The sequence below is a fragment of the Patiria miniata genome, unplaced genomic scaffold (assembly GCF_015706575.1).
Source record: "Patiria miniata isolate m_02_andy unplaced genomic scaffold, ASM1570657v1 HiC_scaffold_25, whole genome shotgun sequence".
Taxonomy (NCBI): domain Eukaryota; kingdom Metazoa; phylum Echinodermata; class Asteroidea; order Valvatida; family Asterinidae; genus Patiria; species Patiria miniata.
In genome coordinates this window covers 3,958,038-3,970,617 of record NW_024037064.1, presented here as the reverse complement: position 1 = coordinate 3,970,617, position 12,580 = coordinate 3,958,038, and the positions used below count along the sequence as shown (strand labels likewise).

Genomic DNA, 12,580 nt, shown 5'->3' with positions numbered 1-12,580 from the left:
GCAAAATATCAAAACTGTTAGAAACAAAAATGTCACTTTTTGTACAGAATATTGATCATACTTGGAACAAACCAATCTTGTGTCAATCAATACTTTAAAGAGGCTTGCAATGATAAAAACAAGCAAATTGTCCACTTGTACCTATTTCAACATAATCAGAAACACAGAAACATTTTCATGTATACAACAATTGCAATGATTGGTCCTGAATGAACAAACATGACTGTCCTCTGACAAAAATGCGTCATTTGGCAATGCAACATTCTACATGTATATATTATACATGAATTGTTTGACAGTATGAACACTGGTTTAGTAACTCTCAATATGGACATAGGCTTATAGTTGAAAAGTAAACAAAATCCATGTTATACTGTCCTTACACAACTGCACCACTTTAAAGGTATATTACATAAACAGTCAAGGTTAAAGATCTATACAAAAGTTAGCAAACTGGAATCATAATTTTTGCCATTTTATGCGTAATTTACATTAATTTACACGAACGATTTGATAAAGAATGAAGCACAAACACTTAAAAAAAACCGTCTGTTTGGAAGGCATGAAGTTGCGAGAATTTTCTGAATTTGTACATAAGGCAAACGCAAAACAATTCAAAAGTACCCGAGGTTTGGGGTATTATTCTGTATACTAAGTTTTGCACAGCACTGGTCTATGGAAGGGTGTCGTGCAGCCATTTGCATGTGGTCACATTAGTTTGTTTGAATGCCATATTACTACATTGATCGGATAACAGGGTGGGAGGAGGCCTTTGTCACAAAAGTTGAAGACATCTCACACAATTTTACATAGATGATGCAATACAATACTTTTTCTCAAAAGAAATGGCAAGGAGAGGTGGATTCTCCTGTTTAATTGACGATTAGATTGTAGATTTATAATAGTACTCAGAGGTCACCCAAGATACAAGGTCAATTTAATATCACTTTCAAGTGACACCCAGAATGCTTAGTACAGTGCTATTATGTTTGAAGATTTCAATGAATCATTTTGTACAGGAATTGTTGATTGACTTTTCACACTGATTGATTGATCAATTGACGGATTGAATTTTTTTGGGATGGAGGTTCAGTAGAGTGAAGAACTATGCTTGGTATAATTATTTGTATTCATAATGTAAGAGGATTCAGAATACTCTATTTGTATTGAAACTGTTTTGTTGACTTTTTCATTATTATCGAGCCCCTTATTGTCCTCTGAAAATAAAGTTGTTGTTGTTATTGATTGTTGTTGTTGTTGTTTTTTTTTTTTTTTTTTTTTTTTTTACTGATTCTTTTTTTAGGGGGGGGGGGGGGTTGCAGAGCATTGACTTCACATAAAATGACCCATGATACGTGCTACTTGTTTCGGTTTAATGCGGCTCGTGAGCGTGGTACATTCATAGGGAACAGGGAGAGAGTTATGACTTGATGGGAGATTATTTAGACTTCGAATAATCCCTCTTGTGTTTCCTTCAGGCGAGGGAGGTCTTGACTGACAACTTGTCTGATGAGCTTAGCATCGATGCCGATGTTATGAAGTCCCAACCGCCGTAACTTTGGGAAACCTTGGAGATGACCGATGAGAGCCCTCACTGCATCCAAACTGAATGCATTGCCATCAAGGTTAAGCCATTGTAAACCATGCCCAGCAGGAAAGATGCTGATCAGATCCTTCACGTCATCATCGCCCAACCTGCATGTAGGGAGCTGCAAGAGTGTAAGGGATGACGAGATGCGGCTAACATCTCGCACCCGTGCATGCAGGTCAGTGTCATACAGTGTGAGCCAACCCAACCTGCATCCTTCCAGTGCCTTCAATAGATCAACAACCTCATCCGGTGATCGTTGGTTCATAACCAAAGCAAGCCTGCATTTTTGTTCCTGCATGCGGAAAAAGCTGTGTGATACACGCCCCACATCAAACCACGACTTCGCCTCAAATTGAACCACAATGTGTAATTGAGCACGGCGCTGTTCATCCACCACACCAAGTGTTTCCTCAAGGAGGCTAAGCTCCTCCCCCTCCTGCTCAGACAAGTGGTAGTTAACCGATATCAGCCCAGCTGACTCAATGCTGTCACTCGGAAGAATTCCCTTGAGAAGGGTAAGCTCCTGCTTTCTTACATTCATGTGAAAATGTGCACCTTCAAGTGGCGGAGTGACATGCTGTAAGTAGTAGCTCAGTGATTTCAGGTCTTCGTTACTCTTGCAGTTTACCACAGTTGGTCTGACTAGTTTGGTAGCCAAATTTTCTGAACCAGAGTCACACAACAGTAACAGAGCCAATCTCTGCAGTTCTTCTTTATCAACTTGCATCTCTTGTATGTGATCCAGAATGAGACCAGCTGCCTGCCTTGATCTACCGCAACAAAATCTCAGCAGGTATTCCATCGCATGAACATTGCCTTCTCCAATCTGCTTCAACTGATGATGGAAATTGTTTTCGTCATCTTGTTGTAGCAATTTCACCAGGTGACATGCTGCAAAGTATTCTTGGATGGACTTGTGGGGGAAAGTGACCAACACCTTTACATCCAGACCAATTGTGAACGTTTCACGTTGAACAAAACCCACACGACAACCCTCAGCTAAGGAAGACTGACAATGCTGAAATTCAGTTTCATCAAACATGAGTCTTTCCCCATTAGAGTCTAGTAACCCTTGCAATGCAACACGCCCCAAGTCATCAATGATGGACATCATGATGGACATCATGTGCTGATCGCCCATTCCTTCATTGCGGCGAATGAAAAGAACCTTTACAAACTTTGCAAACAGCTCAGTCATTCTCTCGGGCAATGACTTTTGATTCTTCCAAACAAGGCACATCATCTGGGAAATGATTGGAAAATGGGACATTTCCCATAGCTGTTGATTGGTTTTCAGATGTGAAACCAATGCCTCTCCCATGTCAGCATCATCAGGAAGGTTTAATCTGATGTATTGATCTCTGTCTTGTGCTGTGAAGCCACATGCCTCAACGACTGCATACTTTTGGGGACCCCCCAATACATGTTCAGTCATGTGTGGTCGAGTAGTTACCAACACAAAACTGTTTCTAAGGACTTTGCCATGTAAGATATCCTGAACCATGTACTCGCCCTCCTCAGAGTGCAAAACATGAGATGGAATTTCATCTAATCCATCCAACAGCAAAGCAATGCCTGATTCATGATCATCAATGAACCCTTTCACTATGTGTTTCGTCAGTTTGGTGTTACGTGCTAGAATTTGGTCAAATATGGCATCCAAGACACAGCTAGATTGCTGCATTTGCCTCAGCTTTATCCAAAGCACAAGATTGAATCTACCAAGAAGGGGTTTTGAACCAGGTGTGATGGAGGAGTTTGCAACCTTCACTAACAGAGTTGATTTACCCGTCCCGGCCCCACCAATAAGAAGAATCTTGATTTCCTCAACTACTTCTGGATTTAACAAATCATCCAAGGAATTTAGTCTAACAGTTTGATAAATATCTAACAATCTTTCTCCTTCTGGTAATGTCACCGACCTCTCTGATTTTGTTTTGCCTGGAATGTTCTTTTTGAGATTTAGAGGAATAAAGAATTCCTCAATACCCACTTGACGTGACTGCAGTGTAGGGTGTGCAGGAATAGTCGTTGCTGTTTGCTTGTAGTTGTCGATAATTTCCTGTTGCAAATCCTCAAAGGTAACCGGCCCCTGGAGTCCGGTGATTTCTAAAACAAATCATACAATTATAATGAGTAATTTACTAGAAAACAAATTATCATGATTCATTACAATTCTTTCAAGCTACAATTCAACCAAGCCAACCAATCTGCTTGTCCATTTTCCACCACCTTTTTTTTTTTCTGCATTATTTTTTTTTTTTTACCTTTCTCCACATAAGCACTGAATTTGTATCAGTTTCTAGTACTTTCCAGTAAAATGTACACTAGGATTGAAATTTACTTATCCAGATTTTTAAAATTTTATTTGGGGTCCCCGAGATCACAATATTCATACAAATACGCACGAATCAAGTGAACACAACTGTAATAAAGTCAACGTGGAAATTTGGATCACTTCATAAACTGGAACTTTAAATACTGCGCGTTGTTTTGTCATAAAAACATAAATACTGCACGTTGATTGGTCATATTTGTTCCGTTATTGTCAGGAGGAATTTCTTTTTAAGAGTGTGATTACGGCGAACACCCACTGAATCAACCCCCTCTCCCTCCAAAAAAAGAGAGGAATGCAAGCAGAAGAAAACCACACATGCAATAATCTAAATTGTGATTACAAAACTAAATGCGTTTCTCATTCAATATTGTTTTTGTGTGATTATGGGTTTCCCCAAAATTTGGTTTGTAATAAGGCCAACAAAAATAATAGTTCTGCTTCCGATTACATGGTCATGCCTCTCAAAAATAGGGTCGGTCGGTGCCAATTTTTTTTATGCAGATTGAAAGGGTTATTCAATTATATGCAAAGTTTTAGCCTGAACTATTTCCATTGCACTACGAAAGCTATACACAAAAAGGCCACAAAACGTGAATAAAACCTACCTTAATTATTGTCAATATATTGACGTTCGATAATTCGTAAAAAAATAGTGGAAAATTCACGTCATTCGCACCATATGCACAACATTAGTCAAGATGGGAAGCTGGCCAAAACTCCGAAGTGTGTGATGAACTGTGCATGTGTGGCCCGCGGCCAACGGGTCGAAAATTTCGGGGAAACACGCTGCATTGTATCTCTCCAAATACGAGTAGTGCGATCTCAAAATGAATCTTGTACAGGGCAAATACATACACAGACAAGCTAGATCAATTCTGTGAATTAACTTGCAAAAATATTCTTTCTCCATCGGTGTTTTCTTGGTATTTTTACGATGTCGGATCCGACCATTTGACAGTGCACGTGCCCGCAATGCATAGCCATGCTAGCGCTATTGATCACATAGCCGTGCACAGACTAGTTACCGCATTTCTAAATTGGCCCCTGCGCGGCGTGGCGGGAACCAGTCGTCGCCACGTGATTATAGTCATCGTGACATCGAATTGCGAAGTAGTTAAAGATAATGGAGGATTCTTTCGAAAAATAGCGAATGTAAGTAAGAAAACAAATAAGTACAAGCATTTTTTTGATGCAAAAGGGTTGTTGAGAGGTATTTTGTGAAGACAGACAAGACAAAAGGTATTTATTTTTATTTATTCAATTTTTTTTTTTTTTTTTTTTTTTTTTGGAATTGCAGATAAAAGATGCACGTCGCTCTAGCCATGCCCGTCGGCAAAATTTTAAAACAAAAGTTAAATAAAAGAAGATGTCTCAAAACCGCCAAACTCACTGGTTTGACTGGAATCCTGCTGCTGCACAATTTTAACGTGTCTTTAGATGGGGTTAAGATCGAGTAAAGCTTTATCTGGCATCTCTGAGTTCCCGTATATTCTGCACTAAATTAAGTTGTGCATCATTCGCAGACGGTGTTGTAATTTTGCAATTATGCGTCTGGAAGCCAGACTGAGGGAGCGATGGTCAGGTATCTGGAACCTGTAAAAAAAATTTTTTAATGGTGCAATATGTAGGGGAGCAGAATAATGACCAGCCTGGCAGCACATGCATTATGTTGATGTCGCTGTATGGTCTGACGTTACCGTTTTCTCTGATTTTTCTCTTGACTATCCAAATTTCCCAAAGAATGTTTGTGTCAGTCAAGATGGTAAGTTGGTGCAGACTTTTCAAGCCTTATGGCCTTACTGAGGTCACCTCAAGCTCCACCCTAAAGGATATTTTTGAGAGTTTTAAGGGGATCAAAGCGTTTTCTGCAACATCAGCCGACATTTGAAGAAGAAAAAAGAAGGGGAAAAAAAAACCTGCGTCGCTGCACCACTTTTGGGGCAAGCTCCATACCAGACACCGGAGACTTTTTTTTTTGGCCCAACAACAGTATTTCATTAATTTCAGGTACACCGTAGGTAAAGTAATACTGTTTTTAAAGGCTTCCTTAAGCACACCTAGTTATTTTTAATGGCCAGAAAAAAAATGGTGTTTTGCTTTGTCATTCAATCATATGTACCAAGGCTACGATTGAAACAATGATTGATGTGGTTCATTCTGATACCTACCTAACAGGTTTTCAACAATGTCCCTTCTGCCGATCTCCATCAGAGCTGTGCATAACACGTCCCTCTGATCCGCGCTAGTGGATTGTTGGCACCTCCATTTGACCAGCATGTTGAAGATCTGGTTCTCTGTCTGGCCTGGGTCATCCATCACGATGCGGTCGATCTCTGCAGCGCTTAAACCGAGATGTGTAGCCAGCTTCTGCCATTCAGAGCCAAGCCTCTCAGAGATCTTGCGTAGAACAGGGTCAGTGATACCTACAAACAGACACAAATCAATTAATACAGTAAACAACGTTTCTGTACAAAATCTTCATGAGGTTTATTGCTTAGTTCAACAGCTGTTTATGGTAAACAAAGCTTGCGCTTTAATATGTTCAGCACAGCAACTTTGGACACTTATGCAATTGTCCCATTCAATCCCGAGAGCTCTCCTCTTCTCTGCCTTGCCAGTCAAATGAATAAACGTGTACGGGAACGCGAGGGGAGTTCTCGGAATTGAACGGGAAAATTCACTTTCATCCAGATAGTAAGTAAAATTCGCCATGGGGTGACAGGGGCTAGTCTGCAGTGTGGTCCCCCTTGTTTCAGGGACTCTGCTATGCTATATATTGTGCCTATAATAGCGTCAATGCAAAGGATGGGAGGGAAGGATGCTGTCAGGAAACCAATATCAGGGCCAGGGGAGTCATGACATGCAGGGTTTACAGACGAATGTTTGTGTCTCACCCGCTCCTGGCTGTAGTTGCGGCGGAGGTTGTTGCGTTGGTTCCTGCTGGGAAGGCTGTCTGCTGCCAGACTGAGTCGTTTGTTGATCATCTGGTAGTTGTTGGGTCAGAGCTGCTTGACTGTCTGCTACTGTGTTTACGTTAAGAGCAACCCACAAACCAAACATGAAGTTCCTAAGTATTTCTAAAGCATTCATGCTGACAATACATGTATTTTTTTAATTGTTTTAGCAATATTAGTGACCTTGACCTTTGACCTGTCGGCCCCAAAAGCAACAGGCCTCTTAAGACTATCAAAAACAAAGGACAAACCACAAACCAAATTTCAAACTCCTAAGTAATTATTCTCAAGTAATTGCGTTGACAAGATTTCTTTTGTTTTAGCAATAGTGACCTTGACCTTTGACCTGTCAACCCTAAAATTAATAGGCTTGTTAACCCTAACTCCCTAGGCCTTTTTGCTAGGATGTAGCCTCAATCCTGCAAAATCCTCCAATTGGCCTCATGGAAAAATAGCATGTTTCTTGAATATGGTCCATGGAGGGGTGACCACTGCCTGAAACCTGCAAAATCCTCCGGCTATGACTGTCAATAGGCTGAGGCAGAGGCAGTGACATCCTTGAGCAGTGCGGAGGATGTCAAGTATAATCAAGGACTAAATTTATGCATGGCTGAGCATTAACAACACAATTCGGCCCAAGACCTTGACACTGCGTACTCCGAAATCAGCAACGCACTTTGGCCATGTAACCTCAATCCTGCAAATTCCTCCAATTTGCAAAAAGGATTTTGGAGGATTCAGGGCGGTTAGGGTTAAGACTATTCAGAACAACCCACAAACCATAATTCAAATTCAGGACTGTCATAGAGCTCATTGCACAACTTATCAAGGTTGATACAAGATGGACAAAATGATTTTCAAAATGGCTGGCTGAGGTGATCCAACGACTGTTTCGCGAATGAAAAAATTCACACCCAAACAGCCATCGTAAATGCTGCTTTTATCCTCGTCCAATTATTCAAAGCGTTGTGCAGCTACGCCAAGTTTCGTAAGATTGATCGTAAGTTTATTGCGCAGCTGCGCAACAAATTTGTTGCGTAAGTCTTACACATGGCACAAGCTGCGCCTTTTTTTATGAAATCGACTGCTGCCCACTGTCATGGCACAACCAATAAAGGGTCTTTAGTTAAACCAAAATTCAAGATTATTTGAAATGCTAAAAAACGGACATTTTGGGAATAAGAAACATTCAATTTACATACCTACATTTGCATATTTCTTAAATTATGGCAGAGTTTTTGCTTACCGCCACTGAGTCCGATCTCATGAACGCCCGTTGCCTTGACGTCGCCCTCACTGAACAGCCTCTCAGCCTCCATATCAGACTTGGCTGTGGACTCGGCTAGATTCACCGCTGCAATGTAGCCTAGTGCAGGGGTGAGATTGTTGGAAAATGAAAAATCCACAAAAATAATCAGCAAATAAATGCACTGTGGATCTGCAAACATTTCAACTCTAAATACGTGTCCTGAATGACTTCAAATTAGCTTCAGATTCGCGTTCACATTCACATTTGTGATGCGATCAAGCTGAATGAGTCGTTTGTCAGCAATTATGATTTTAAGATAAAGCCCAAAAAAGTTCAGTCAGGGTGAAAATTTCAAAATTTTGACAGTGGGCAGCAGTCGATTTCATAAAAAATGGCGCAGCTTGTGCCATTGTAAAATCGGAAGTCTACATATGTCCTTTTACATGTCAACTTTTTCTTCCCGAGAAAATTTCAGGATAAAGTATTTAAAATGTGACATTTTTGCTAAGGAGTTAATGTCAAAAACCTGAAATAAGGCATGTTTATTGTTGTGTAATAAACACTTCAATTTTGAATCGTTTATTTCTCTGTTTGTTTTCTCCATTTTCTTGTTTCAAATATGCCTGTGTTCTTAGTCTCATAACTTCTGAACGGAAGGTCCTATTTACATGTGGTTTTCACCCAATATAAACTGAAATACAGCTCTATTCAAAAATGTAAAAAAAAAAACCTACAACATTCGATAAGGGCCGACAAATGACTCATTTAGTATGATCGCATCTCATGTTTGTGGTTTTGGCCTGAAGACTGCTGACCCACCTGCGACCATGTTCTCGTACTTCTCGTCAATATTGAGGATTTCTTGGTAAGTCGAAACGGCCGCCTCGTAATCCTTCAGTCCCTGCTGGGCCTTGCCAAGGTGCACCAATGCCTTGACTTTATTTGGTTCCAACTGCAAGGCAGTCCGGCAGTCCACCATTGCCTCTGTAAACTTTTCCAATTTGTTGTAAGCCTTGGGGAGGGGGAAATAAGTGAAAAGAGGGGATGCAAATTTGCCGCATAGTGATCAACGAAGCGTTGTGTGTCTCAACAGGATAACAATCGTCTGCCTTATTAGCAGTACTACAAAAACATACATGTAAGATGAGTTGGCCCCCCTCCCAAATTGATATGTTTTCCTTTTTTTTTTCCCCCCTTCTTTATATGAAAACTTTTCAGGAAATAAATTAAAACGTTGCGTATCTCTCTTACAAGCCTTCATCTTCACTTGCCTCTCTCCACCCAGGAGTACACATGTAAATGGTAAGGGTATTAGTTGGGGAGCAACCTACAATGGCCTGATCCAGGGGGAATAGAAATATTCTCAGTCATTTCATGAATACGGAGATCTTGGCTCGTAACAGACTTGACTTGTTTACCTGTGCCCTGTTGGTGTACAGCACCACGAAGTCTTTTAGATGTTCCAGGCCCTGCGTGTAGAGCTCAATGGCTCGTGTGTAATCGCTCTTCTTGAATGCTTGGTTCCCCTGATCTTTCAGAACCGTCGCCTCTGCTTTACGCTTCTCTGCGCGCTCGTTGGCGTCTGCTTCCTGGGCTTTCATGACATTATCTGAAAATAAAAATGATCGCACGTAACATAAAAGGACAGAGTTTTCTACAGTATAATCCCCCATTAACCCTAAGACCAAAACAAAGTCTGCCGTTTCTGGTATGGAGCTTGCCCCAAAAGTTGTCCGGCGACGCAGGTTTTTTTTTTTTTTTTTGGGCCCCACTTTTTTTTTCTTCAAATGTCGGCTGATATGATGCAGATGACACTTCGATCCCCTTAAAACTTTCAAAAATATCTTTCAGAGTGGAGCTTGAGGTGACCTCAGTAAGGCCATAAGGCTTGAGAAGTCTGCACCCACTTACGATCTCAACCGACACGAACATTCTTCAGGAAATTTGGATAATCAAGACAAAAATCAGGGAAAATGGTAATGTCAGACCACACAGCGACATCGACATCGTACATGAGCTGTCAGGCTGGTCATTTGTCTGCTCCCTTACATATTGCGCTAATTAAAATGCATTGACAGATTCCCAGAGATACACGACCATCGCTCCCTCAGTCTGGCTTCCAGATGCACAATAACAAAATTGCAACACCGTGTGCAAATGGTGCCCGACTAAATTTAGTGCAAAATATATGGGTGCCCAGAGAGGCTACATACAGCTTATACTTGATCGTAACCATCTCTAAAACACGTTAAAATTGTGCAGCAGCAGGATTCCAGTCAAACCAGTGAGTTTGGCAGTTTTGAGACATCATCTTACATTTAAAAAAAACTTTTTAATTTTGCAGACGCGCACGGCTACGGCGACACACGTACAAACCAGAAACTGGAAACTTTTTTTTGGCCTAACCTCCCCAAATCCTCTCAGCAAAATGGAACATTTTGCAAAAAATTGAGGCTTTATGGCAGAAATGTGTGGCTGATTTTGCAGGATGCACTGGACCTTTTGTTGTTTATGCTCAGCCACACATATTTAGGCCTACATTATACATGTACTTATCCTCCGCACTGCTCCAGGATGTCACTGGCTCTGCCTCAACAACTTGACAGTGATTGCCGGAGGATTTTGCAGGATTGAGGTAGTGGTCACCCCTTCAAGGACAACATAAATAACAGAGCCTTTTGCAGGATTGAGGCTGTATGCAATTTTTACATGAAGGCAGTTGGAGGATTTTGCAGGACTGAAGTTGCACAGGGTTTTATGCCTTTCTTTCCTAGTGTATTCAATAATGGATGAGTACTAATACGTAAGTAAGTATAGTGAATTATGTTCTGTGAAGAGGCATACCAATCAGAAGAATGCAAAATATGGCTTAAGGACGGGGTGCAATGGGGGCATTCCTTCATACAAGGAGCAAGTGACCTGCATGACTGCACAGCCTTTGTGTGGTAGCAGGACTGCACAAAAACAGCAGCTGTGGAACTACCTGACTAGCCGTGTACCACAACATACCACAGCTGGCAACTGCATTCCAGTGAGGATAGTGTGACCTTATCTGTGTTTCAATTAGTCACTTATTGGTTGTGGTATTGTGCAGTACGGATGCTCCGAGTAATTCGCCATGTGGTGACAGGGGGCAGTACACCAGTGCGGTACCCCTTGTTTCAGGGACTCTGCTACGCTATATGCATTGCGCCTAATAGCGTCAATGCAAAGGATGGAGGGGAAGGATGCTGTCAGGGAACCGATGTCAGGGCCAGGGGAGTCATAACATGCAGGGTTTACAGACGATATGTTCAAATGTGTCTCACCGAGTCTTGGCTGTAGTTGTGGCGGTGGTTGTTGCGTTGGTTCCTGCTGGGAAGGCTGTCTGCTGCCGGACTGAGTCGTTTGTTGATCATCCCTCACTCCATCAGCCGGTAGTTGTTGGGATGGAGCTGTGCTTGGACCAGGGTTAATTTGTGCCTCACCCGGTCTTGGCTGTAGTTGTGGCGGTGGTTGTGGCATTGGTTCCTGCTGGGAAGGCTGTCTGCTGCCGGACTGAGTCGTTTGTTGATCATCCCTCACTCCATCAGCCGGTAGTTGTTGGGTCGCAGCTGTGCTTGGACCAGGGTTAGTTTGTGTCTCACCCGGTCTTGGCTGTAGTTGTGGCGGTGGTTGTGGCATTGGTTCCTGCTGGGAAGGCTGTCTGCTGCTGGACTGAGTCGTTTGTTGATCATCCCTCACTCCATCAGCCGGTAGTTGTTGGGTCGCAGCTGTGCTTGGACCAGGGTTAGTTTGTGTCTCACCCGGTCTTGGCTGTAGTTGCGGTGGTGGTTGTTGCGTTGGTTCCTGCTGGGAAGGCTGTCTGCTGCTGGACTGAGTCGTTTGTTGATCATCCCTCACTCCATCAGCCGGTAGTTGTTGGGTCGCAGCTGTGCTTGGACCAGGGTTAGTTTGTGTCTCACCCGGTCTTGGCTGTAGTTGCCGCGGTGGTTGTTGCGTTGGTTCCTGCTGGGAAGGTTGTTTGTTACCAGCCGGTACTTCTTGGGTCGGAGTTGCCTGTCTGTCTTGTGCTGTGCTTGGGCCAGGGCTAGTTTGTGTCTGCGGCGTTTGTGTCTCATTTCGTCTTTGGGCTCCCTCTTCCAGTGGTTCTGCCATTTAGCGCTGGTGATGTGGGCACAGTTTACTTGCAGACAGCTTCGGTAGTCCAACCCTGGTATAATCCTGTGAGTGCAAAGCACAATCACTGGTAAAATCACAAAATGGATGCTGTTGGTCAGTCAATCAGTCCATCAGTCCGTTGGTCGACCGGTTGGTCATTATATCAGACATGCAACTGGGAATTAAAAAAACGAGGGATTTCCAAACCACACAAGACTTGGTACAGTGTAATTTGTAATGGTATTCATGAAAGCAAAACACAAGGAAATCAGCGGATCCGAGGAAAAGTTGCATGCCTGCTATACAAT

At 42.3% G+C, this 12,580-nt stretch overlaps 2 protein-coding genes across 2 annotated transcripts; both read right to left on the bottom strand.

Moving 5' to 3' along the window:
• Positions 1-297: 297 nt before the first annotated feature.
• On the bottom strand, positions 298-9,063 carry LOC119733164. The gene is made up of 5 exons (XM_038206742.1): positions 8,952-9,063; positions 8,130-8,249; positions 6,824-6,952; positions 6,098-6,352; positions 298-3,700 (listed from the first exon to the last, which is right to left on the bottom strand). Exons 1-5 carry the CDS (start codon positions 8,959-8,961, stop codon positions 1,443-1,445), a joined length of 2,772 nt encoding a protein of 923 aa, XP_038062670.1. The 5' UTR covers positions 8,962-9,063; the 3' UTR covers positions 298-1,442.
• On the bottom strand, positions 8,978-12,232 carry LOC119732825 (tetratricopeptide repeat protein 1-like). Its single transcript, XM_038206428.1, has 5 exons — positions 12,077-12,232; positions 11,441-11,669; positions 9,551-9,741; positions 9,038-9,144; positions 8,978-8,993 (listed from the first exon to the last, which is right to left on the bottom strand). Exons 1-5 carry the CDS (start codon positions 12,230-12,232, stop codon positions 8,978-8,980), a joined length of 699 nt encoding a protein of 232 aa, XP_038062356.1.
• Positions 12,233-12,580: the final 348 nt, after the last annotated feature.

Excerpts from the sequence above, each read along its gene's own strand:
- LOC119733164 (XM_038206742.1), bottom strand. Across the intron at positions 6,953-8,129 it reads TGAGATCGGACTCAGTGGCG|TAGCAGACAGTCAAGCAGCT; the intron begins GTAAGCAAAAAC and ends ACGTAAACACAG. Across the intron at positions 6,353-6,823 it reads GCAACTACAGCCAGGAGCGG|GTATCACTGACCCTGTTCTA; the intron begins GTGAGACACAAA and ends GTCTGTTTGTAG.
- LOC119732825 (XM_038206428.1), bottom strand. The coding sequence starts at position 12,232 with ATGAGACACAAACGCCGCAGACACAAACTAGCCCTGGCCCAAGCACAG. Across the intron at positions 11,670-12,076 it reads GCAACTACAGCCAAGACCGG|TCCGGCAGCAGACAGCCTTC; the intron begins GTGAGACACAAA and ends CAAACGACTCAG. Across the intron at positions 9,742-11,440 it reads ACAACTACAGCCAAGACTCG|ATAATGTCATGAAAGCCCAG; the intron begins GTGAGACACATT and ends TTTTATTTTCAG.